Source organism: Polyergus mexicanus, unplaced genomic scaffold, assembly GCF_030449975.1.
Source record: "Polyergus mexicanus isolate NDT 795.1 unplaced genomic scaffold, iyPolMexi1.0 SCAF_9, whole genome shotgun sequence".
Classification (NCBI taxonomy): domain Eukaryota; kingdom Metazoa; phylum Arthropoda; class Insecta; order Hymenoptera; family Formicidae; genus Polyergus; species Polyergus mexicanus.
The window spans coordinates 6,722,526-6,749,250 of record NW_027223329.1 but is presented as its reverse complement, the minus strand read 5'-3'; the positions used below and the strand labels follow the sequence as shown (position 1 = coordinate 6,749,250).

The 26,725-nt window shown below is 35.3% G+C and overlaps 4 protein-coding genes and 2 long non-coding RNA genes across 6 annotated transcripts; 3 read left to right on the top strand and 3 right to left on the bottom strand.

The window, feature by feature from the left end:
- Positions 1–6,292: 6,292 nt before the first annotated feature.
- Positions 6,293–7,616, bottom strand: LOC138936263 (uncharacterized). Its single transcript, XR_011447359.1, has 3 exons — positions 7,104–7,616; positions 6,700–6,740; positions 6,293–6,621 (listed from the first exon to the last, which is right to left on the bottom strand). It is a non-coding gene; the product is annotated as an uncharacterized lncRNA (long non-coding RNA).
- Positions 7,617–11,985: 4,369 nt separating this feature from the next.
- On the top strand, positions 11,986–12,947 carry LOC138936173 (mitochondrial import inner membrane translocase subunit Tim8 A-like). The gene is made up of 2 exons (XM_070301322.1): positions 11,986–12,335; positions 12,655–12,947. The coding sequence occupies exons 1-2, from the start codon at positions 12,243–12,245 to the stop codon at positions 12,844–12,846; spliced, it is 285 nt and encodes a 94-aa protein (XP_070157423.1). The 5' UTR covers positions 11,986–12,242; the 3' UTR covers positions 12,847–12,947.
- Positions 12,858–14,825, top strand: Pex3 (peroxin 3). The gene has a single exon (XM_070301321.1). The coding sequence runs from the start codon at positions 12,957–12,959 to the stop codon at positions 14,097–14,099; it is 1,143 nt and encodes a 380-aa protein (XP_070157422.1). The 5' UTR covers positions 12,858–12,956; the 3' UTR covers positions 14,100–14,825.
- On the bottom strand, positions 14,445–17,657 carry Rpt6 (26S proteasome regulatory subunit Rpt6). The gene is made up of 6 exons (XM_070301320.1): positions 17,543–17,657; positions 17,292–17,436; positions 16,756–17,166; positions 16,392–16,618; positions 15,489–15,764; positions 14,445–15,168 (listed from the first exon to the last, which is right to left on the bottom strand). The coding sequence occupies exons 1-6, from the start codon at positions 17,558–17,560 to the stop codon at positions 15,028–15,030; spliced, it is 1,218 nt and encodes a 405-aa protein (XP_070157421.1). The 5' UTR covers positions 17,561–17,657; the 3' UTR covers positions 14,445–15,027.
- A 5,287-nt stretch (positions 17,658–22,944) lies between these two features.
- LOC138936300 (uncharacterized) lies at positions 22,945–23,719 on the top strand. Its single transcript, XR_011447367.1, has 3 exons — positions 22,945–23,236; positions 23,309–23,493; positions 23,601–23,719. It is a non-coding gene; the product is annotated as an uncharacterized lncRNA (long non-coding RNA).
- Positions 23,720–24,516, bottom strand: LOC138936696 (uncharacterized). The gene is made up of 2 exons (XM_070302310.1): positions 24,344–24,516; positions 23,720–24,215 (listed from the first exon to the last, which is right to left on the bottom strand). Exons 1-2 carry the CDS (start codon positions 24,514–24,516, stop codon positions 23,720–23,722), a joined length of 669 nt encoding a protein of 222 aa, XP_070158411.1.
- Between the last annotated feature and the right edge of the window lie 2,209 nt (positions 24,517–26,725).

Sequence of the window (26,725 nt, the reverse complement as noted above, 5' to 3'; positions counted from 1 at the left end):
TAATTGGCGACCCTATCCGGCATCGCTATCTCCACCTCTACTAGTGAGATAGGTGGAGAGGGAGCCTTCGTCTTGAAAATCTACCAGCATCTCACCTCTATCCTCGAAAATACGCGTTTTTCGAGCAAAACAATTTTTTTAAAAATATTCAAACGCTTTTTTCATCAGAACTCTTTTAAAAGGCAATGTACATGCCCAGAACTGTGCGAGAATTATTTTCGAATAAGCAGAACTCTTGAAAATCGGCCAGCATCTCATCTATATTATCGAAAATACGCTTTTTCGGGCAAAACAATCGTTTATTCGTCAGAACTATTGACGAAATATATCTAGACTATAGAACTCTACGGAATTTTACTTTTTTATGATTAAACTTTCGAAATATAATGAGATGCTATTATATGTTACCGGAAGTCAGCATCTCATTTGTTTAAACGCGGTTTTAATAGTAAAATCACTGGAACTATTGTTAAAACTTATCAAGAACTATAGAACTATGCTGGATGCAAGTAAATCTGAAAGATATTTGTGAGATGCTAACACTTGAGATGCTAGGTTCATACACGTTCCGCGGACCCCGCGCCTACCTTTCCGCCGCAGTCCCCCTCCTCCTCACCGCGGACCCCGCGCCTGTCGTTCCGTCGCGGTCCCCCTCCCCCTCCCCGCGGACCCCGCGCCTACCGTTCCGCCGCAGTCCTCCCGCATGACGTCATACCCCCCCCCCGTGACGTCATACCCTCCGTGACGTCATACCCCCCCCCGTAACGTTATACCCCCCGCGCCGGTTTCCCCTCACCCCTCACCCCCCCTCAGAGGATCATGGCTTAGAACCCGCATAGTATCACTACTTACATGTATAATAGAAAAAAGATAAAGATACTTTTATTATATAATTTAAACCTAAGGTATCGATTAAACCTATTAAAAATACGATCAGTTCAGCCGTTATCGAGGTCCAATAAATCTAAGGTATCTCAACTAGCCGACTCGCGTATAGATACTCGGGATGCCTCGCTGTTGCTACGCGTGATTTGGCATGAGACACTATCGTATCTTTTGATATCTGTCAGTAGCTAATTCCATAGAGTGCTACATTCATACAATTACAAATGTAACATTTATAAATTATGTTATTGTTTTAAGTTAATTACTTCATTTTGTAAATTTAAAGTACTTACCGGTACACTATTTTACTTTGTGTATATTCTTTATTCTCTATCAATGTAACACTTCAGTTCTCCTTTTATTAATAAATATACACTCTCTTCATTAATAAACAATGTCAATTTAATTTGATTTTCCGATCATTGCGTTGCTCGTTGCTCGTCGCATTTAATCGCCTCAAATCGCATTCAGTGTGAACAAAGGAAAATTAATTTTCATAAACTTGTCGCGCATTGCTTATCGCGCATCGCCTATCGCGCATCGCCCATAGCGTCCAGTGTACGAATAAGGCCATTATTTCTAAAAACTCTATTCCGCTGCATAGTTACGCCATAGATATATTATATATAGATAGAACTTTATCTATTTTATTGTCAGCCAAGATAATAAGCTACTTTCCTCTTTCGCGCATGTGTAATCGCGCATTCCTCCCGACGGCCAAGAAAATAACCTATTGCTAACGAGAAAACAACCTGTTTTATTTTATATAAAAGATACCTTGTTTAATAAAAATATAATACATTTAATTTCTTTCACTTGTTAATTCTTAAATTTCTTAAAATTTTAATGCAAATTCCAAGTCTTTACAAACAATATGTGTCTTCTGAGAGATATCAGGAAACGAGAGTTATTTAAGAGGATGTCGGACTGCTCTGTTTTATCCACCAAAACAATTATTTTTTTGCATACGGAAATCTTTTTTTTGGTTGAATAAAATAAATTCTTTTCCACGATTTAAGTACACATCAAAACAAAGATGAGACTTCACGAGTTTATATTTTCCCAGTCAGCCAGGTCTGTTCTAACAGATATTGCCAAGTGCTTGCTACAAATTATTGTCAGCAAAAAGGCTACAAATTTGGTACAAGAGTTGTTATTACCGATTAAGCTGGCAGATTGCCGGCAAGAATCAAGCAAAGCTTGCTAATATAACTACACAGCAAATTGGCGGCAGAAACCGAGCAAAGCTTGCTGACATGACTGACATCAGATTGTCGGCAAAAACTGAGCAGGATCTGGAGTGCGCAATCTGATGGCAAATTGGCAGCAAAAACCGAACAAAATCTGCAGCTTATTACAAAGTATTATAAAATAGTTCAGTCGCTTATCGCTATGCGGCGCGTTATTCATTATCTATACCCGTATTCAAATTCTTGTCATGAGTGTATATAAAGCCTACAAAATGCTAATAATATTATAATATATATATTTCTATCAATTCAATTTTTGACATAATTCTTATACAGGAAATTCAGATATTCAATTGATTTTTGGTAAATCGGACAGATAATTGTTCGATTTTCACTTATTCAAACAATTTCTATCCAAAAAGATCATTAATTTTATAAATTAAGTTATTTGAATTTACCTATATGTTTTAACATATTAATATATGATTTTATATAATGTCTAATTATCTAATGGTCATTTTATGACCAAAACTTATCATCATTTTGTTACTTAGGGTTAAGGCTTTAAATCTATTTAAATATATACTTTTATATGAATGGCCAAAAGCTGCAGAATTTGTTCGGTTTTTGCTGACAATCTGCTATCAGATTGTCTTGCGTAGATCTTGGTCGATTTTTGCCATCAATTTGACGTCAAATCATGTCAAGCTTTGCTCGGTTTTTGCCATCAATTTGCTGTCAGGTTATGTCAACAAGCTTTGTCACCAAAACACAAGCTTAATGCGGACACAGATGGCACTGGATTTGTTACCAAGTTTTGAGCGAATTTGATGCCAATTTGGCAACAATTTGTTATCAAATTGCTTACTGGGTAAATATCTCAGAAATTATTTCTCTCTTTCTAGGTCGTTCAATACAAAAGAATAAAGAAATCTTGCAGTTTGCCCCGTCCAGTACTATATGTCGATACCCACTCGACATGTAATATTGCTGAAATACTGTAATGTTCAGAAATAGTACAGAAATATTTCATTAATATTTCAATTGTAACTTTGAAATATTTCAAAAATATACTTATATCATGTTTTATAAAATATTACATTTGCAATATTTCTGCAAACTTTCAGAAAGTCCTTTTGTAAGACCCTGCGCACAATAGAGAAAATATTAGGAATAGGAATAAAATATTAAATATCAGGAAAAGCAATTTGAAATGATTTTACTTCAAGCAAGAAAACGGAATGGATTAATTATTTCTAATTTTTATTTTTTTATTTTATTATGCGTGAATCCATTCCGTTCTCTTGTTTGAAGTAAAATAATTCCAAATTGCTCGTCCTGATATTTAATATTTTATTCCTATTTGTAATATTTTCTCTATTGTGCGCAGAGCCTAATTAGTTTTAAGGTTATAGTTTATTTTCCTACCGCTATGCGCGCGCTATTCACTATCGATATCCGTATTCAAATTTTTGTTATGAGCGTATATAAAGCCAGCAAAATGCGGTTAATAATATTATAATTATTTTTATCAGTTTAATTTCTGATGCGATTTCCGTACTGGAAAGTTCAGATTAAAAAAAAGTGAAAAAAAGCGCCAAGTGCACGCGCATAAGTGTCTTTTGCTATAAAAAAATTCTTATACAAAATAATATTATTTTAATACAAAAACACTGTCACATCCAAACTGAAAAACTTTCACAAAATAGTTGTTTTAATTTTCTACAAAAATAATGTAATATATGATAAAAATATTGCGCCAACTAATACAAAATTTGTTACAAAATTTATTTATTATTATTTCTAATATTAAAAATTGTATCAAATTGCAATATGATTAAAATAGTGGAACATATCATTCAAGTAAAAGAAATTTTTTATTAAGAAAACAAATTTCAGTATAAAATAATTTTTTAATTAAAGAAAAACTTGGGGCTGCTAAACTCAACATATACTAATTAACATATTATTTACATTTTGAATTTTTGCTAAGTTTTTCTCTAATTAAAAAGTTATTTTATACTAAAATTTGTTTTCTTAATTAAAAATTTCTTTTACTCAAATATGTTCCACTATTTTAATCATATTGCAATTTGATACAATTTTTAATATTAGAAATAATAATAAATAAATTTTGTAACATAAATTTTGTATTAGTTGGCGCAATATTTTTATCATATATTACATTATTTTTGTAGAAAATTAAAATAACTATTTTGTGAAACAGTTTTTTAGTTTGGATGTGACAGTGTTTTTGTATTAAAATAATTAAAATAAGACTTTTTATATAAGAATTTTTTTATAGTACGATTATACAGGATGTCCCATTTTAAAAAACGCACTTTGATAATTCTTCAACAAAGCATTTTCAGCAAAAATATTTTAGATAAAAGTTGTATGGTTCAGAGGGGGACACATGATGAAAATATGGACTTGATCTTGAATGACCTTTTCAAGGCCAAGTCAATGTCATCGATGTTTTCTTAAATAGAACCCCTCATTTTTTATTACATATTCTTGTAGCTGATCTCGAGAGCTTTTCAAAACACTATAATAAAGTATTTTTTCATTAATTATTTTTTGAGTTATTTTATATTTTAATCTGACATATTTTGATATCAAAAATAAAATATCTCGTAAAATATTTAGTTTTCGATAATCTTACCATAATACTTTTATGTACGGAATAATGAGACAAATTAATTAGTATAAAAAAAATAGAGATATATTTATTTACTCCGTTATCTATTATTATCTATTATTATTATTATTATCTATTATCATCATACAATATTTAATTGCACGTATAATTTTAACTCTAATTTAAATATATATATGTATACATATATATGCAAATATAAAATTCTCGAAGAATGGGCGCCCCTTAGTCATGTTGCATTACTGCTTTCTGCCACGAGAGGCCAGAAAACATTTTCAGGTTCAGGGTATCGATCAAATAACTTTTCCCCTAGAGCGGAAAAGTGAAAAATTTTGTCATTGATTTCAATGCTAATATATTTCACTTTTCACATTTTCCCCCTAGAGAAAAAGTTACATGATCGATATCCAATAGTGGGATTCAATAACTTGCTATCGACAGTTTTCGGTATCGTTATAATTAGCGACAGCCAATGACAAGAGCAATCCTGGTGAAAAGCACAACTCTCATAGGCTATCGTTCGCTAACGACAACAATAATTGGTCTAGTTTCCACCGAAGTATTAATTCGCATCTAGTGCGGCGTAGAACCAAATTTAAGTCGATGGAAACACGACTGACTGCGTTAATTTTACTCCCATTTCGATCTACAAGCTTTGTCGGAGTGGCAGCGAATTGACACGAAATTTAGTCGGTGGAAACGGTTGAGACTAGATGGTGCCAACTTTTAGTTTTCATTATTTTATAAGCATCAATATATAATCGATATATCATCTATATATCGATGTTCGTAACAGTTATCGTTTGTTCGTATTAATCATCAAAACGGAAAATTAACAAAAAGATTGTCAAGGATTATGTTTATTTACATTCACAAGTAAAAGTTAAGTTGGCTCTACTGAAATATCGATCTTTCTCGCTTCTATTCTACTTCCAGTGGAAACAGTACGTTAAATTCGATGCGCACCGAAACAGAATTGGATTGACGACTTCGGTAGAAACTAGTAGTTAATTATTAGGCTACTATGATTATAAAACCATGTGCGCTGTTCCTGCGCCTGCGCGTACCTTCGTCGTGTAATGGCTCTCGCAGACTAGCGCGATGACGCGATATCCAATGAGAGCTCTGCTTTTCGGAAAAAATAAAGCTCTCATTGGATTCTCGCGTCGCGTCATCGCGCTTATCTGCAAGAGCCATAATGCTGATATTACATTCAAACAAAATGTTTGTCGATTGGCTATCAGATGAAGAATTCGGAGAATCTCGATAGAGACTCTAGAATTCTAGAAATTGTTTATTCGTATGAATGTAATATCAGGTTAAGGCCGATATTACATTTGTCGTACGACAAACTTTTTAAGCATATTGATTGGCTGCAAAATAGAAACTTTCTTGAGTCTCTAGAAATTAGCTAATTAATGCGCTTAAAAAGTTTGTCGTACAAGTCGAGGAAGAATCATGGGTTACATACAGGTTTGTTTTTAGTTTCTATTAAAATATATTTCATTATAAAATTATAAAAGTTATTCGAATTACGTTTTTAATTATTGATTTTTAATTATTGATCTAGTAATATGATACTCTTTTTATGAACCACTGTAAAGAATAACACATATACATTCAGAATGCTAAACCAAATCAATATCAAAGTTGATAATTCTTCTCTTATAAACAGTCCCCAGTTTGATGAAATGAAATGTATTTACTATTTATTGTTAATTGCCACAATTACTTTCCTAGATTAACTGGAGTGGTGACGTTCTCATCCATCATTTCGTTGCGCACTGTCGTCGCTCAACAGGAAGGTGGGAACTTTTTAATGATTTGCATCCACATATCACGAAAAGTAATTTAAATCAGAATATTGAGCCACATCTGGCAATGTACCTTCAACAATAAAAATATTTTTTATAAGATGAAAATTGAAGGAATATATTAAAATAAAATAAAAAAAGCGTTTTTTACCTTAAACCATGCATGAGAGACTGAAAGTTGTTATAAGTATCCTGCAGTACAAAAAAAATTGTTAACTTGTTTAATGCTTATTTATCACACTACATATTTCAGCTTTTTCGTTTATGTGATAGGCCAGATTCACACTTTGGCCAAAAAGCAGAAGCTAATCAGAACTCACGTTGAAAATAAGCAATACATTCTGCTTTTTTAGCGCGAGTTCTGATTGGCCTCTGCTTTTCTGCCAAGGTGTGAATCCGGCCATATAATATCTGTAATATTATATCAATATACATAAAACATATCTAGAATTGATTAAAATAAGATTTTATCTTTACATGTTTTCATGTGCTTTGCCCTAATTCTATAATTGGAAACTTAATATATTTTAACAGAAACTAAAAATAAAAACTAACCTGTATGTAACCTATGATTCTTCCTCGACTTGGAGTCTGATGGTTGTCAGTAACTGTGTCAATTTACATTCCAGTCTGTTCTTAGCGATGCTCAAGCGTATACGTGGACGAATATCCAAATCAATAAAAATGTGGAAATTTAACTTCTTCTGTAATAGTAATATCCCTTTGCACTTTTGGCATTACACATTGTAGATATATGGCCGGAAATTTATTGCTTCTTCCAAAGTCCCAAAACCTTTCTTTTCAATTTTTTTATGATTCGGATCTAGATACAGCATTGAGTAAGATTGACCAATGCATCCAGAACAATTTTCAGTGACATATACACTAGGATATGAATTAAGGGTTTGTTTCACAACATTTGTGATACTGTCTAAGGCATTCATGGAAGACAATAGTATTCGATTGGTCGTATGTATTTCAGAAATGCAGGGATACCTCAAATGTTTCTAAGCACTGCTCTCTTTAGATAAATCTCTTCTGCGAGTCCGGTATTAATCAGGGTCCAAATGAATTAGTACTCTGCGTTGATACCACTGCTTATGATTTCTTAAGACTGCATCATTGGATATAAAGAAATGGACAATATCATCATCCTTCATGTATAACCTGTTTCATGGAAGATATTTCGCATATCACAAGTTTTGATTCAAAGATGCAAATCATTATCATCGATGTGTTTTTCGCCATATCCATCGATTTTGTTACCACATATTTTGCTTTTGCATGATCCTTGTATTTTCAAACTATACAAGTTTTTATCCGCTGTCAAATGTACATTCGCTCTCTTGAATACAAAGGCACAGAGTTGTTGCCATAAAGCAATGCTTATGATGTTTGTCCATACACCTTTAGTTAAAATGTATTTTTTTCATCTCCCATACTGAACTGTAGCATTCGGCTTCATTGCATCCCATTCTTCTTCTGCCAGAATCAAATCAAATTCCAACAATGGTGCCAAATATGTATTGTTGTTGAAGTCCGCTGAGCCTGTTCCATCTGTTCCATCACTGATTGCAGAATCATTGATAGAATTTGAGTTATCAATGTATTCGGTATCGCGAACACCCTTGCTTGTGCTATTACTAACAACGATTCCTAATTCGTCTCTTGCTTTAGTAACAATACCTCGTCGACTTTCTCGAACAGCTATGTAGACATCATGTGCAGTCCACTTGCCATTCAGTTCTATACTTATATCTATCCACACTTTCGACGAGTACGAAAGATCATTTGTGGTGAAGTGTGTAGCAAAATTTTTAAACATGTGGACAACATCTTCCACAGAAACCTTTGCCACACAACGCAATTCCTTTATCTCTTGGCACTGATCTTGAATTATCTCTAAAATAAATTTCAACTTGTTGTTCAATTGGTCAATCACTGCTTGGTCGCCACGATGTTCTAGTATCGTCAATTGAAAGGGACATCGCTTTCAGTTCATCTTTCGTCTTTTGCCTTTGTAGATTATTCTCATCAGGAAATTCCTCCGATTGTTGCACCGCGTGTACATTTACATCTTTGAGCGAAACCATTGGAATATTAGACCAATCTTTGTCGTTTGTTTTTGTTTCCGATTTATTATCAATTTCAGTTTCTTCATCTGGTTTAGTAAGAGACAAAATTTCTCTTACTTCTCTTGAATTACCCTTCAGCGGCGTCTACAATAAGATTTTAAGCCCTAAGCTTTAAAAAATTGACCACTCACAGTCAAGTATGAGGAGAATACTCGACTGTGATTAGTCAATTTCTTAAGGCTTAGGGCTTAAAATCTTATTGTAGACGCCGCTTTAGGCCGATATTACATTTGTCGTACGACAAACTTTTTAAGCGCATTGATTAGCTAATTTCTAGAGACTCAAGAAAGTTTCTATTTTGCAGCCAATCAATATGTTGAAAAAGTTTGTCGTACGACAATTCTCCGAATTCTCCATCTGATAGCCAATCGACAAACATTTTGTTTGAATGTAATATCAGCATTATGGCTCTTGCAGATAAGCGCGATGACGCGACGCACGAATCCAATGAGAGCTTTATTTTTTTTGAAAAGCAGAGCTCTCATTGGATATCGCGTCATCGCGCTGGCTGCGAGAGCCATTACACGACGAAGATACGCGCAGGCGCAGAAACAGCGCACATGGTTTTATAATCATAGTAGCCTAATAATTAACTACCAAACGTTGTAATTAGACTACCAATCACCACCAAACGATTGTCTTTCAATTAAGACCAATTTGAACAAAATTGGTTGGTCAATAATATATTTGCTCGGCTAACTTTACAGCTTCCAGTTAACCACATATGGTTTTTTTTAATTTTTGGATAAATTTTGGACCATCAAACGTTGTAAATAAAGGATTTATGACCACCTAACGATTTTGCATCGAATAAGCCTTGATTTTATCGATTAGACTAAAAATTAAAAATGTCCGGCTAACTTTATACCAATATTTTAATTATTAATTAAAAAAAAACGATTGACCACCAAACGTTTTAATTAAGCTACCAATCATCACCAAACGACCACCAAACGATTAGATAATTTTAATTATCAAAAAGTTAAAGTGGTTCGGCTAACTTTACGAAGCCCTAAATTTCGTGTCAATTCGCTGCCACTCCGACAAAGCTTGTAGATCGAAATGGGAGTGAAATGAACGCAGTCAGTCGTGTTTCCATCGACTTAAATTTAATTCTACGCCGCACTAGATGCAAATTAATACTTCGGTGGAAACTAGACCATTAAGTTCTGTTACACGGCATCTTTAAGACCGTATTACACTACGGGTTGCGGGCTTGATTGCGGTTGGAGTTACGATTGACGATTACGGATTGACCAATCAGAACACAGCAGCTTGCCGGTTGATTGGTCAATCTGCAACTATCAACCGTGACCCCAATTGCAACCGAGCCCGCAACCTGTAGTGTAATACGGGCTTTAATCGGGTTTAATAACATCCATAGTTGTAAAACTGGCCAATCACAGATATTCTTCTGAAGAAGGGAATGACTATGATTGGCCAGCCTTAGAACTACGGTTGTTATTAAACCCGATTAGAGATAACATGTAAACGTAGCCATTATCTCCTATAATCGCATATTTGGTACTCACATATCGGTATGCTTTCACGGACGCTACACACATACGCGATGAAAGAAAGACAAAAATGGTGCAATCATCTCTCTTTGTCTACCGATTAGCGGTTGTATCTGTGTGCACGCAATGCCTAGGTGTGCTATACGAATACTATACACATACGCGATGAAAGAGAGACAAAGACGGCGCAATCATCTCTCTTTGTCAATCGATTAGTGTACTACTAGAAATATGTCCCCATTAGCTGCTCCTTGCATATAGCTCTAGTGATATCCGTTTTTTTCGTATGTAGCCTCGAGAAGTCATATTTCTTCCTCTAACTTTTTTTGCTATATTCTTTACAAAGCTTAGATTGGCACTACAGAACCGGATTTTGCATTTTGGCTCTCAAAAAATTTATAATCAATAAAATGTAGCTCATAGCCAATTGCACCTAATCCGCCATGAACTGTACCAGAGCTGTACCTTTTGTTTATCACCTTATGAAATATTATTTTAACTCTTTTTTCCAAAAAATCGCTTTGTAGTACCAATCTTACGATCCTACTGATTACGAATATTGTTGTTAGAACATGATTTTCTTTAGCTATAATACGAAAAAAACCTATTCGTAATTCACGGCTTCCCGCGAGAGGTCTCTACTGTTTCTCCTGCCGACTAGAGTCCTATATAAATCAGAGAAGCTATGGCGGTCTCGCCACGTGTTTACTTATCGCACCGCTCGAGTATTGTCGGCTGACTCTAGGCGCGAATGATCTCTCGGGAAACGGAGGAATGTTTTAGGACACGGAATCAACTTCACTTTCGTATCAAATATAACAAGGTTTATTATAAATCTCAAATGTAACAGTTCGATATATACGACGTTCTGCGCGTACCAAAAAACCGCGAGCGAGAGAGTTCCTGTTCCTTCTTGACTAACCAAAACAACTAACTCATAAGATTAGTGACTAGCATGGTTCTCTTATGACTAGTAGTGTCGCCCTCTCGTGGTGCCCTGTTATCTGGGGAATTGGACAAGTTGTCTAGTGCATTGGACAAGATGGTCGCCACAAAGCAACATTGTTATCCCCTCTATGCTTCCCATGATCGCCATGTTGGGCCTACAGTTGTCCATGTGTAATCTAAAATGACTTAAAAATATCTCAGATATTTAAAATGTTTTTCTTTTAGAAAATAACATTACAAATATATTTTTTTCTCACTTACGGTACGCCGGTTGCGATTAGTTTGCACGTAAGATTCACTATGTGCAAATTAATCGCCAACATAGGGCGTGTTCCACTTAACAACTGCAACGCTCGCGATCATTATCTGTCTTTGTTTAACTTTCGGTGAACAATAAAGATGAAATGATATCATGAGCGTTACGGTCGTTAAGTGGAACGGGCCCGTGGCGGTCAACCAATCAGCAAGCGGAACGTCATTGTCGCTTCTCTGATTATGGCTGCGGTCGAAAAGACTCTAGAAATGCTTCAAAGTGTTTGATTGACCAATCAGGACATAAAGAATAAAGATTTCTTTATTCTGATTGGTTAATGCAATGTGCGAAGCATTTCTAGCGTCTTCCCGATCGCAACTTATATAGGACTTTATTGCCGAGCCTTAACCCGTTCATTCGAAAACGCTATATGTACTTTATATGTATTATGGCATATGGGATATATACATATAAATCGGTTTAATATATAGATCAATTTCGATATACATAGTATATCTAGACCGAGTGTTGAGGAGTGGGAGACGAGGTACACGTAAAAAAGGACATACTCTGTTTCGTGCCCCTTGCGTTCTCTCTCGCTCGTACGTAGCATGACGAAAGAGAGCGCTATGCTCTGTGCGAGCGAAAGAGAACCCAAGAGGCACGAAACAGAGTATGTCCTTTTCTACGTGTATTTTTACCCCCACTCCTTAAATAAAGGCAAACGCTCGGTTTAGATATATTATCTATGGTTTCGAGTATCATCGTACAAAGGTAAAAGTATTTTAGATTAGAAATTTACATTAATGCTGCTAAAAAAGAGAATACGAGAATTGGAAGTATGAATTTTACGGAAAATTCGGATAAACAGGTTATCATAGATGATCGACTACAACATTTTATTGAGACTGAGACGAAGAAGCAACAATTTCAAGTTAGTTCCGTTTCATTCGCGCAAATAAATTCGTAGATAGATATTTTCTATTTATTGTATATTTTGTGCTTTGTAATAAAAAAAGAACTCTATAAATATTTATTTTACTATTAATACTTTGATTATATATTTTTATAATAATAAATATTTAAACTTTAATCTCTCTCTCTCAATGGTATAGATACTTGAATATTTTGATTAAAGTTTATTTTCTATTTTTAAATCCATTATCTGCAAACAATATTTATATTTTTATATATCTTTTGTTTGTATATAAGAACAATTAACAATTAGATCATATAATTTAATAATATTTCAGGGATTGGTACATGAATTAACAGGTATCTGCTGGGAAACTTGTATGGACAAACCATCACCACGTCTAGAACCCAAAGTCCATAAGTGTCTTGTTAATTGTGTGGAAAGATTCATTGACACTACTAATTATATCACAAATAGGATAGAACGTATAGCGATAAATTTACAACCCGAATCAGATAGTATAGAATGATTTCATCATTCTGAGAACATATCAAACTTTGTCTTCTATCAGTTATAGAAAGTTTGTAATATATTTATATATTGTGTGTATTAGATCTGTTAAACTACAAACCATTGATCATGTTTTCAAGCATTTGGGGATTTTTGAAACGTCATAAGCGAAAGTTTGTAACTGGAAGTATCATTATTAGTAGTGTCATTTTTTTGACACGTTATACACAGCGCAAGCTTCGAGAATGGCAAGATAATGAGATAAAAATGTTAGTGGAAAAGACTAAGAAACGGCAATATTATGAAAGTATAGAGAAAACATGCAACCAAATGATATTATGCCTTGCAGCAAACTTAAGAAACTCTGTGACAAAAGAAAATGATACAGAGACTATTATAAATCAGCTTAGAGATGGTACTACTAATAAAATAGCATCTTGGAATCAATTAAAAATATTAGCATTTACACGATCGGCCGTAATAATTTATTCTTACACAATGCTAGTTACATTTCTTCGAATTCAGGTTACTTTGATTAGTGGACATATGTATAAAAATGCACAGAATGTGAACAATGGGATTATTGGGAATGAAGTACAAGCAAAGTACATGGCACTTTCTAGCTACTTTATATATGAAAGTATTAAGAATTTGAATAGTCTTATAAAAAATAAAGTTCTTGAGGTCACAGCTTCATTGTCTCTGACAGAGCAATTAACATTGAGAGATTTGGAACATATTTATTGGACGCTTACATCTTCTATATCTGCTGATAACTCAAAGGATCCTGTCAAAAATTTTACATATTATATATTGCGAAAAAACATTGAAAACAATGACACATCTATCTATACAAAATTAATCGATCAGATGCTAGATGTATCAGAGAGCGAAGAAGTACAAGATTTAATGCAAAAGAATGTCAGGACTGGATTTGTTTTATTAATGGATCACATATCTGTATATTTTAATAATTCTAAAACCAATAATGGATATGATGCACGACATAAAACATCACATTTAGAAGAGTCAAACATCAAAAATTCAATTTCAACACACTTACAAGAAACAGCTACAAATAATGGGTCAAGTGAATTTGTAAATATTAACAAAACTACTATGGCTTTGGCTAAAATTATTCCTATTATAAATGGTCTAGTGCCAGATAATCAGACACCAAAAGATGTAGCAGCAGATTGGCTTCAATATCTGATATTAAATAATGAGTTTAAAATTCTTGGAGCTAATGTTTACGAAGCATTTAGTTGTTAGAGTTAAATTCAATCAACACATTGAGAGTTATATGCAAAATTATTTCACAATTGTATATAATATAAAAAAATATATATATATATATAATATATAAATTCTACTCATGGGTTTTATATAATATTATATTTAAGGGCATACATACACATATATACAAAGTATTTTGTATGGTACTATAGGGGGGGATTTTTATTGTACATCTACAAATGATAACAAGATTATAGATTTCATTATTCTTTCATTAATGCGCGCGCACAATTTCTATCTATATTACATAAAATAAACTTAATTTATCAGACACAAAATATAATTGATTTCTTCTATTTCAAAATTGGAGTCTGATGTTTTCTCTATTTTAAAATTTTCCTTCAATTTCCTTTCTTCTAGCATATATAAATAAAAATATTGCGCATTCTGTCTTTTATTCGTTTTTTTGTTACAATGTAGTTATAAGAAAGTTTTAATTTAAAAGGAAAATTAAGTAATTTAACTGAGAATAGAGGAAATATAGTTTTTTTTTTTTTACATTTTATAAGGAAATACTTAAATTTAAAGCAATTTGCTCCATTTAAAGTATATAGAAATCTTATAATTAATTAAATAAATGACATTATTATTACTATATAATAGCTAAAACTTATTGTTTTAAATTATACAATATCAATAATAGTGTAAAATTTGTAAATACAATAATTAGTAATTTAGTGTTGTATAATAAAATTTCACTATTTTAATATATATAAATTTTATTAATATGTAATTAACGAAATATTTAGCTATAACCTCATACGAAGGTCCTACTTTAACACATCTTAAATACATAGCATTCCAATTCTGGTTAAAATATATTGTTTGAACTATGAAATAATAATACAATGATAGATTAAAAATCATTAATGAAAATGTGATATTGAAAAATTGCAAAGTTGATTTATTTCCATAACTTTTTGATAGACATGTTCTTTTCGGAGTCCTTCTGCATCACCTTTGCTACAGCCATCTCAAAATCTTCTTGAGTTACATGAACACGACGTTCTCTAAGAGCATACATACCAGCTTCGGTGCAAACACCCTATGATATAAACAATATTATATTGAAGAACATATACACATATTTGAGTTACTAGATACTAGATTTGTCCAAAATTCTCTTTCTTTTTGATGATAAAAAGATGTTTATCTTAACATCTACTAATTTTTCGATTAACTATTGAAAATTATATATTCACTATATTAACTTTTATCTGTTTAATCTTATTTATTAACAATTTCTTTTTGAGCATTTTCGAAATAAAATATCTCCCTAAGAAAAAAAAATTTAGATTTATATTTAATACTTACTCTTTTTATATATCTTATATTAGTATTATAAAAAATCAAATTTTTCATTACCTTAACTTCTGCTCCTGATGCACCTGGCATAAGTTCAGCTATTTTTCTCAGATTTATTCCTCGTGTCAAATTCATTTTCCTAGAATGAATTTTTAAGATGTCCAATCTAGCCTCTTCATTTGGAGGTGGAAATTCAATCTTACGGTCAATACGTCCAGGACGTAATAATGCAGGATCCAAGATATCAATTCTGTTTGTAGCCATAATGACTTTTATGTTTTTTGTTGCCTCAAAACCATCCAATTGATTAAGCAATTCTAACATAGTTCGTTGAACCTAAAAGTATAATTTTTAACATATAATTAAGAAAGGAAAAGTTATACATTTGTACATATTTATATATAATTTATAAATAAATTTATATATTACATATATATATTAGAGATGCAACGAATAGTATATTCGATCGAATACCGAATATTAAGCAAGGTCATGTGCCGAATAATTCGAATATTTGGCGAATATTAGACACGGTTTTAGGCTCAACATAGACTATTCGAAAACAATACAGCGAGCGCGCGGCACTCCCGACCGCGCTTTCCCGCATAATATATTTCATTAAATAACAACAAATGTTTTATTTAATGTTATTTTATTAGATATATAAATAAATAAATTAGATACTCGAGCATGTTAAAACAATGCATCCGCGGCTGAGGTGGCAATAGTTTATTAGCTACTATTAGCTACTTCTACTTTCAATTTTACATTTAAATCTGAAGTATTTAGCTGAATAGTAGACTAATATTCGATGTTCGGCCGAATAGTCAAAATGTTGCCAAATAAGCAGAATACTGAATAGTTACTTAATATTTGTTGCAATTCTAATATATATATATATATATATATATATATATATATATATATATATATATATATATATATATATATAATTACACATACTTCACTATCACCACCAGATCCAGATTCAATCCGGGAACTTCCAATGGAATCAATTTCATCCATAAATATTATAGATGGTGCATGTTCTCTTGCCATCACAAAAAGTTCACGAACCATACGCGAACCTTCTCCAATAAATTTCTGTACTAATTCAGATCCAGATACACGAATAAAGGTGCATTCTGTATGATGTGCTACTGCTCTTGCAAGTAAAGTTTTACCAGTACCTAAGGATTTTTTTTACATTATTATGATATAATGGAATATATTATGGCTAATGATTTATAATAAATAAATGTAACAAATTAATACTAAAAGTTTCAAATACATATCTTTATTTTTATATAATAGAATAAATTGTTACCTGGTGGTCCATACAATAGTACACCTTTAGGTTGAGCAATTCCGAGAGCATCAAATAGTTCTGGATGCTTGACTGGTAACTCTATAACTTCTTTTATTTCCTTTATTTGTTTATCTAAACCTCCAACCATTTCATATGTGGAATCTGGTACTTTCTCCACCATCATAAGAGAAACAAGTGGATCAACTTTATTCGGCAGTATTTTATGCAGAGTATAACTCTCATTGCGCAAAGCCACTCGCGAATTCGGTGTTACATCATTAATATCAATATTCTTGTCTATATCCACTACAAACTTCCCTTCAGGATGTACTTTAACTAATACTTTCTTTTTGTCCATAGGTTTAACTACTTCCCCTACATATGAGCCTTGCTCTTGTAAGAGTTGTAACTCTTCTCGCAGCATACGTACTAAAAAATAAAAAAATAGGAGACATTACAATAATCATATATAATAATTCGTCTTATATAATTGAAAAATGTCGAACTTTTCTAAATATAACAATAATGTTTCCATCATCAAGATAAGAAAGTACCTTTTGCATTCAATTCATTACGCTGTGCCTGCAATCTCCTTAAATTTTGACTTTTTTCAGTAACAATTAACTGCAATTCTTCAATCTTTGTAATATAATATGGTTTGAAACCTTCTCCTTTAACATTTTTTTCATCAATCTCCATCTGAAAAAAGATTCAGGTTAATTATAAATAAATATATAATTGCTCTCTTGCACATTATAAATTTTAAAAAGTAATTAATTAAAATAATAATTAAAATTCTTCTTACCTTATTTGTAAGCGTCATGATGGATTTAAGAGTAATAAATGTTTCAAATATAAATGTCTAATATATCTTTTGCTTCTTCTTTGTAGATTACTTTTTGCTTATCATCATAACGGATACATCCATAGACATAGTATATCTAGAGAGCCTCTAGGAGAGAGAGGCGCCAACCCAATCAGCCTTTTGGCGATTGGCTGGCATAATATATTTGGTCATTGCGACGCCAATGCAGAGCAGATGGGATACAAATTCTCGGAGCGAAAATATCAAATGTTTGGGGTTATATTACGCATTATATTTCGTAATATGCGTATAATATAACCTTAAACATTCGATATCGTTGGTCCAAGAATTCGTATCCCATCTGCTCTGCATTGGCGTCGCAATGACCAAATCGGCACATATTATGCCAGCCAATCACGAAATGGCTGGTTGGCGTCTCTTTCTCCTAGAGGCTCTCTATATATGCCAGCGCATGCGCATTGTGTAAAGTATACGTATTGTAGGAGCGAGAGGTTGATATATCTGCACCGTAATGTTTCCGCCATCGTTGAGCTTTGACTAGCAATATAGTAGTATTACATATATAACTACGGGTTGCAGGCTCGGTTACGGATTATCCAATCAACCAGCAAGCTGCTTTTCTCTGATTGGTCAATCCGCAATCGTCAACCGTAAACCGTAACTTTAATCGCAATCAAGCCCCCAACCCGCAACCCGCAACCCGTAGTGTAATACGGTCTTTATGTCTTAGTGTCGCTCTTTCTCTTACTATACCTAGGTTAGTGAGAAAAGGATAGCTCTCTATTTTTATAGGCAACCTGCTTCCACCGGCTATACCCCAGGGACGCTGAGAGTTAAGACCAGACTAGTGGATCTAGGAGAATGACGTAGCACAGAAATTGGTTATTTACTAAAGGTTATGTGTGGGAACGTATATGTGTGAAGAATACTTAAGTCGAATGTATCATATAATAACTTTATTCTAATATCACAACAGCCTCTACTTTCAAGTACTCGCGAGATCATCAGACCCCAGAAGCTATTGCCATCGCTTCCGGCCTCTTTTTTCTAGCCAACGTCTCGCTCCTGGCGTCCTCTGTATTGCTAGTTATTTCCTAGCAGTCGCCACATATGAATAGGGATACACGCAAGCGCAAATATGTATACGTAATTTAAGGGTGCCGTCACATGCGGCATAACTTGCGTAAAGCCTGTATCAGACTACGTATTGAAGATTGAGATTGAAGATTCGAGATTAAAATTTGACCAATCAGAAAAAAAAAATTTTAGTCCCTTTTGTTCTGATTGGTCATATTCCAATTTTTAATCTTCAATCTTCAATTTTCAATGCGTAGTCTGACTTAAAGGTGCTTTTTCACGCTGATGCTCGACGCTCATTTTTAGCGTCACGTGATTAAAGTTAACGCTACATTGTGAAAAACGCATGAATAAGGTTTAGCATCGAATTTGTAACATCAATACTATATGTGTAATTGTATGTGAATCATGTCATTCAGAAATAAATATTACATTTGGTTAGCGAGTGTACGAAAAAATTATCAGAACGAAATCGGCAATGTAAGAAACTTTTAGCAGCAGTTCTGATAAATGATGAATTATAAAAATAGCAAAAAAGAAATTATCGTAAGAAACGTTATTGGGTAAATCTAATATTCATAGAACGATCACGGATTTTAGCACGCATTTTTTCCTGTCATTATTTTGGAAGAAGCACGATTCAGGAAAATAAATCTCATTCATATGATTAACAGCACAGCTTGATGTTGAAGCTGATAAAATCCAGCTTTTTTTTCTTAACGCTAGCGTCAAGTCGAAGTCACGTGACCACATGCAACATTGAAACGAGCGTTCCATGAATTCGCATCTTAAGCGTAACTTCCCATATAGCACCGCAAGATTGCAATAACATTGCAGCAACATTTTTCTGCAAGATTACAATATTGCAGAAACATTGCGAAATGTTGCTGCAACGTTGTTATGATATTGCAGCAATAGTAAAATGTCCGCCTACAGACATATTGCAATATAATATTGCAGCAACATAACAATAATATAATATATATGCAATAATGCTTTATGTATATTTATCGACATAATATCCTTAACATATGAAAAAATTAATAAGAAATTAGGCCTATAAGAGTCAGGATCTAGCTGTATATAGTTTTTCTGTATTATAATAATAACGAAATTATAAAATGTAAATTTTTCAGTATACATTCGATTTCCTTCAGTGACAGAGAATATCTAAGAGAAATAAGAAAAAACTCAATTTGCAATTGTGTAAATTCACAATTTCTTTGTATCCGAAATATTCAGATATCCGGTTGCAAAAAGATTGTGGTGAATTTACGCATACAACGAGTTTGTTCACATCTCTCTTGTCTTTATATAATCTCAAAATTTATTTATGAAAATCTGAAGTATCTTGCATATTAGAAAATTATTATCAAATTTTTGATTTTATATAAGAATGGAAACTATTAAAAGAATTCTTAGACCAATGTCTGAGCCTCTGTATTGGGGTCATATCATACGACTTAAATTAACAAAAATAGTTATTATATCTTTTTAATCTTACTAGCCGCTCTTTGTAAACTTTATATAATCATCCTAACTAAAAATTAAATGCGGAATAGATAGCGCAACATGCGCCGCATAGTGGTAAACGAATGAACTAGCGATTATTGAATACTTTTTTTGTAATATTTTCGGAATGTTGCTGTAACATTGCTAAAGTTATATTGTAAAATAATGTCTTTGCAATATTTCTGCAACATTAAACTGCAATATGCAATATTACAATGTTGCAGCAATGTTGTTGCAAGCTTCAGTGCTGTATGGGTTGCGTATTCTAGTAATTTAACAGAAGTTACGCTATTCTAAAAATCGGCATTTACATGGAGCGTATTGCGCGAAATGCGTAATTAATATAACCAATTATAGACTAGAGTTTCCGTTGTACACTTTAACGAAAATGCTAAATAAATTTACGATTGGTTTTTGTAATCTACGCATCTCGAAAAGTACACATCATGGGGAATCAATACTTTGGATACGAGTATATGTGAAACAGAATGTATACAACATTTAAGTAGGATTGAGTTAAATACAAAACAGTATATGAGGTCACGTAAAGACGATCGGTGATACCGATAGACTCACCATTCCCAAAAAAGTGTTAATTAAAAGGTATTAATGCTAATTACGTTACAATAAATAATTTATAAGATAAAAATTTAAATATTAGTTGTTTGCGATTAAGTGGTGCGAGTGAGGAGCGCGTGGATTCAATCTTGGACAACGACGGGACAAACGCGACTAGAAACTTTGACAGGCAATGTAATGGAACAAAGTTTAATAAACGAGAACAAGAGATACATTATTCACAGTTTATTTACAACAACCGCGCGGTTATGCGATTGCACGTTCCGCGAGCAATGGATAACTCTTTTCAGCAAGATGCGGGAATCGAAATTTCGCTGTCCGCGAACAACGGAGCGAAGGAGCAAATTCAACGCGGAAACTTCGCCGAAATTTAGTGCGGTTTCTCGGTTTAAACAATGTGTTTGCGCTTATGACTTTGTGTGAAATGTGAATCGCTCCTCCCGCATGCCGCTTTTATAATTACTTGCCCTTTTAGAAGAATCTCGTCGATTCGAGAGACTGATGCATCTTCCAGTGACAGTTTTTGTTGAACGTGTTTTGTTTCGAACTGTTTTGAGATTCTTCTTGAAGAGCGATAATTATTATTGTTTCCGATGAGTCGGTTATTACCGAGCCTTTTGCCCGACCGCTAACTGGCAACCCCGGATTGAGCGCCAGTGATGTGAATTTACGGCGCGCTGATAGGCGTTTCGTGGTGATTAATTCGGTGTCTACAATTCGCACGTGCCGCGCCATGACTCGTTTCGTCATGACAGGTGGCAATTACGAGTGCGTCTTTTTTCTCTCTTTATCGCGCTCTTGTAATAAGTCGAATCGCAAACATCCGGCCCGTCTTGTCTGGAGCCCCTGGCAAATTTGTCGGGCCCCCGTGGCACGCCCGGTGATACATTGCTGCGCTTAGTTGAGAATGAAGCGGTACAACGCACGCTACTACACGGCCGTAGTAGTACGGCGTGCGCGATCGATGCGTTTCTGTCGTTAGACGTTGTGGCACACGAGTCCAATTAATAAGCTAGCGGTTGTGAGCAAGGGGTGCTTCGATGTTTTCGATATTGCAGAGTGATGTGGCCACGTGATGTGCAGCCGTGCGGCGAGCGACGGAGGAAAGAGGCATGCGGTTTTCGTGACGCAGGTAAGTCCCGAACACGTTTTGTCGCGACTCACATTGCTGTTTTTTTCCTTTAGGTTCGAGTTGGCCACGCGTCAAACAGTTGATCCGCCGAGGGAAGACAAAGCATCAGCGCGACGGACGGTAAGAGACATTCGTATGCGTGAGCGCATTATTTAGCGTATTATTGGTGTGTTGATTGTACATACATTAACTTATATTTAATAAGGTAACTATATATTAATGCATTAAATTGTGAATTTGGCTACTGTTGGAAAAGAAATTTTTTTTTGTTTTCGAGAATTGAGCTGGTCGCGCGCTATTCCTCCGCAGGATTAAAATCGCTTGCTGGGAGTAAAATAATTTTCGCAATTGAACGCATCAACTCGGACGATGCAGTGCCAACAGTTATCAAGCGGATCTGCCGTCGTCTCCAGGATGTATTTTAACAATCCGCGCCAGCGGCCAGCGCGTCGGTGGCATGCTTTCATTCCGGAGGAGGCAGAGGCCAATTCGCCTGATCGTTGGCAGTCCACCACTTCGGCCGTTGGAGCAGGGAATGTAGATACTCTTTGGACCATCGCTCCCAGAAGTGATCGTGGATCCTTTGCAGAAGATGCCATCTGGTCAGCCGGTGGCGTCTCGGTGTAACTCAGTTAGGGAACTGCGTTGAGCGCCGATCCGATCAAGAAGTGTCCCGGAGTGAGGACTGCTAGGTCATCCGGGTCATCAAATAAGGCCTGAAGAGGTCTCAAAAACTTTGTTTTACGATATACATACCGAACTGTTCCTGCTCAAACACGTTTTCCTTGTTTATATCCATCTGCAATTAGCTCTGAAAAAAATAATATTTTAAAAAACTAATATGTTAAAGATATTAAAATAGAGTGAGATGAGGTTATAGTCTATTTGTTTCTTTAAAATATATCAGTAAAACATTAATACATCTATTGCTCAATATACATTTGAAGGAGAATAAAAGTTAATTATTATGAAAATAATAAAAAGTACATACATACCTACTTTTCTATTTCTTCTTAAAATTCTGCGATACGAGTGAAATTTTCGCACTTTCCTACAGTCCCCTATTAATGAGCTAATCCAATCGCTCCATAGACACGTTTACAAATCCGATTAGTTTAGGGCACTTTTTTCCTAATCGGTTAATATGATTGCGATTAATCCGATTGCAAACCCGATTACTAAACGTAAAAACCCCAAGTTGACTAAAACAAAATCTTCGCTCAAACGATTGTGGGAGCCAACCACCCCAAAGGATCGAACAGGCGGGCTGTCAAAGACAGAACCGATCGCTTTGTGAAGACTGACACTGCAATGGTTTTGGTGGAAAAGGAGAAGCAGTCCACCCTTGGATTCCATTGGAGACCGAGTGTGGCGTGAGTCTCTTGCGACTTTCATGAAAGCAAGTCACGCTGGTCTTTGTGTTTAACTGGGATGTTGGTGAGCAGGCTTGTTGGTTGATCTTCTTGAGAGGGAATCCGCCGGCCAAGCACGACTCCGCCAGTTGTTGCTGCAGTTCCCTGGCCTCGTTGAGAAAAGGAGCGCCTACGAGGATGTCGTCCACGTAAACGTCCTGACGCAGGGCGATTCTTTGGGAAAGCGAGTTTTTTCGTCGTCTGCGAGCTGTTGCAGAGTGCGTATCGCCAAAAACGGGGCGCACTCTAATCCATAAGTGACGGTGTTCAGCATGTACTCCGTGACACTGTTTTGTTCATTGTCACGTCACAAAATTTGTTGCAGGTGCCGATCTGCCGGGTCGATCAACATCTGGCGATATATCTTGGCGACGTCAGAGGCCAGGATGTGCACGCCACTGCAACAGGATGTCGGCTAAAGCGGACAACAGATTTGGGCCAACATCAACGTTTGCTGAGGCACTCCTCGGACGCGACTATCGGCGACCCATTGAACACTACCCGCAGTTTTGTCGATGAACTCGCGGCACGCAACATTTCATGATGTAGGAGAAAGCACACGAGTCCTCCCTCGCTCGGCGATTGAGGAGCGGGAGACATATGCCCCAGGACTTCGTACTCCCACATGAAGTCGCGGTAGAGCTGACCAAAATAAGAGTCACGCGTGACACGCTTTTCCATCTGCCCGAGCAAGCGAGCGGCGAAGCGCCTGGTCTCTGTAAGATCCGGGAGGGGTCCTTTGAGCGGGAGCCAAACCACATATCTGCCATTAGCGTCGCGGCAATGCGTTTTTGAATAATGGTCTTCTGTCTGGCGTTCATCCAAGGAGAGTGGAGCTGCACCGGAACTTACTTCTTCCTGCCGCCAAAACCGCTGTACCAAGTTGACTAGATCGTTCTCTCCATAACATTGGAACGTTCTGGCGTACTGGGTGCTCGTCCTGCCGACAGTGCCCGATAATATCCATCCTAACCTTTTTTTTGTGCCACAAGTTTTCGCGGTCCTCCGCACCGCAACCCCGGTTGGAGGAGATGTCAGCGCCAAGAAGAAGGATCAACGTTGAGAAACTCCGAATCGGCAAGTTTCAGCCCGTCGAGATGCTTCCACGTTCCTGCTTCTGCACGGGAATCGCCGCTGTAAAGAGTGAGCCGCGGGAGGACCAGCGCCGATACTATCATCGGAGACCCGCCGCTGCACGCAGAAATCTCAAGATTGATTTGACCTCGGGTGACCCCGGTCATTTTTCCACCGACGCCAAATATCGATAGGTCGAGATAGGTGACCGCGGGATATGCAGTCACTGAGCCAACGATTCGAATTCAGTTGGACTGGATCCAACTTTTCCGCGTGATAATAGGAAACAGGAAGGGCTATTGTCTGCTCATTGGATATGTATATTTACCATAGATGTACCGTATAATCATTGACAATCTTGCATCTGCTGGAATAGGAACTTGCCAATTTGTTTTTATTTTTTTTATGAAAGGTTCAACTCTTAATAATATATAATCAAACATACTAGATGTCATCCTCATATAATTGAAAAATGTTTCTTCATCTTGTAATCTCATTTCGTAAACAAGATTATGCCAATTTCCTTGTTGTTGTTTTAATTGTAGTATAGGATGTATCCAATATCTTCTTTTTTGTCTATTTAAAATGTTTCTTTTATTTCTCCTTCTTATATAAAGTAAGGCCAACAGCAATATTCGACATTTTTTACGCATAGCCGCATCCATATTTATGATAAATTAAAGTAAATAATTTTGTAATTTTATAATTAAGATATGTACTTTTCTATTTTATGTTATTATCTAATCTTATCTGTTTTATATATGATATATGCGTATCTCTAGATTAAAGATTATGAAGGAAATATACATAGTTTGCGCATGCTTACTTCAATCTTTAACGTATGCTATGTGAACACCAGAAAAACTATTTTTGTTTGCCGCATCGCTTTTTGCCGCGCGGCAAGCGTTACCGCGTTCTGTGTGCAGGAGCCATAAATCTGAGCTCCATAAAGTTAGCCGGTCAACATTCACTTTTATAATTTTTTTTTTTACGAATCGTTTGTTGGTGATTGTTGGCTTAATTATAACGTTTGTTGATTAATATTTTTTTTGAAAATACGAAAATAAAATTTTGTGTGAAGTTAACCGGAAAGATACAATATTATTTTTGTTTCAAACTTATTAGTTCAATCAATGCGCAATCGTTTGTTGGTCACGGAAAAACTAATTAAAAATTTGTATATAAATAATAAAATTATTCTAATAGTTTTTTACATTGCCTATATATACTGCATGTACGGTATACGGTATACACCGTGAAGTGTGCCTCGCCGCATACTACCAGACGCGCGACTCACCGACGAGTGGCCTTCACTTGGACACAGTACAATTGGACACGGTGCAAATGGACACGTTACAAATGGACACGAGATTGTGCACACGGTTCAATTGGACACAGTGCATTTGGACACAGTAATTTTGGATACAGTAGCTTTTGGACACATAAGAAAATACGCATCGTTTACTTGGACACCGCTCAATTGGACACTGTTCATTTGGACACCGTTCGTTTGGACACAGAAAGATGCGCACCGTTCATTTGGACACCGTTCGTTTGGACACCAAAATTTGATTTAAATTATACGACGTAATCCTCACCAAATTTTTGTTTTAAATAAGAAATAGGTATGGGTTAGGTTATATCTTCCGGAAGTGGAGCCCCCCGCAGGGGGGGGCGGAACCCACTGTATCCATGCATGACATCCAAATATGCGAAAGGCTAAACAAAGTGCTAAAAGCAATGTAAAATTAATGATATCAGTATCAGAGATATAAAAGTATGAATATATTTTATTTTGACAGATATTATAACCTTCAAATGTATCTCCTTTTCACGATTTCATATTTTACATAGATTTACCAGTATAAAGTGTTATAAGAATACTGATTATATTTTCCCAAAATGATTTTTATTTCTCTCCATCTGTTACATATTCAAACAAACAGTGCGCATGTTTCTGTGTACAAATAAACGGTGTCCAAACGAACGATGGGCAAATGAACGGTGTCCAAACGAACGGTGGGCAAATGAACGGTGTCCAAACGAACGGTGGGCAAATAACGGTGTCCAAACGAACGGTGTCCAAATGAACGGTGCGCATCTTTCTGTGTCCAAACGAACGGTGTCCAAATGAACAGTGTCCAATTGAGCGGTGTCCAAGTAAACAATGCGTATTTTCTTATGTGTCCAAAAGCTACTGTATCCAAAATTACTGTGTCCAAATGTACTGTGTCCAATTGAACCGTGTGCACAATCTCGTGTCCATTTGTAACGTGTCCATTTGCACCGTGTCCAATTGTACTGTGTCCAAGTGAAGGCCACTCGCGAATAACCACTGCTCACGCGAAACTCTGTACATACCGCGTCCGCAAGTTT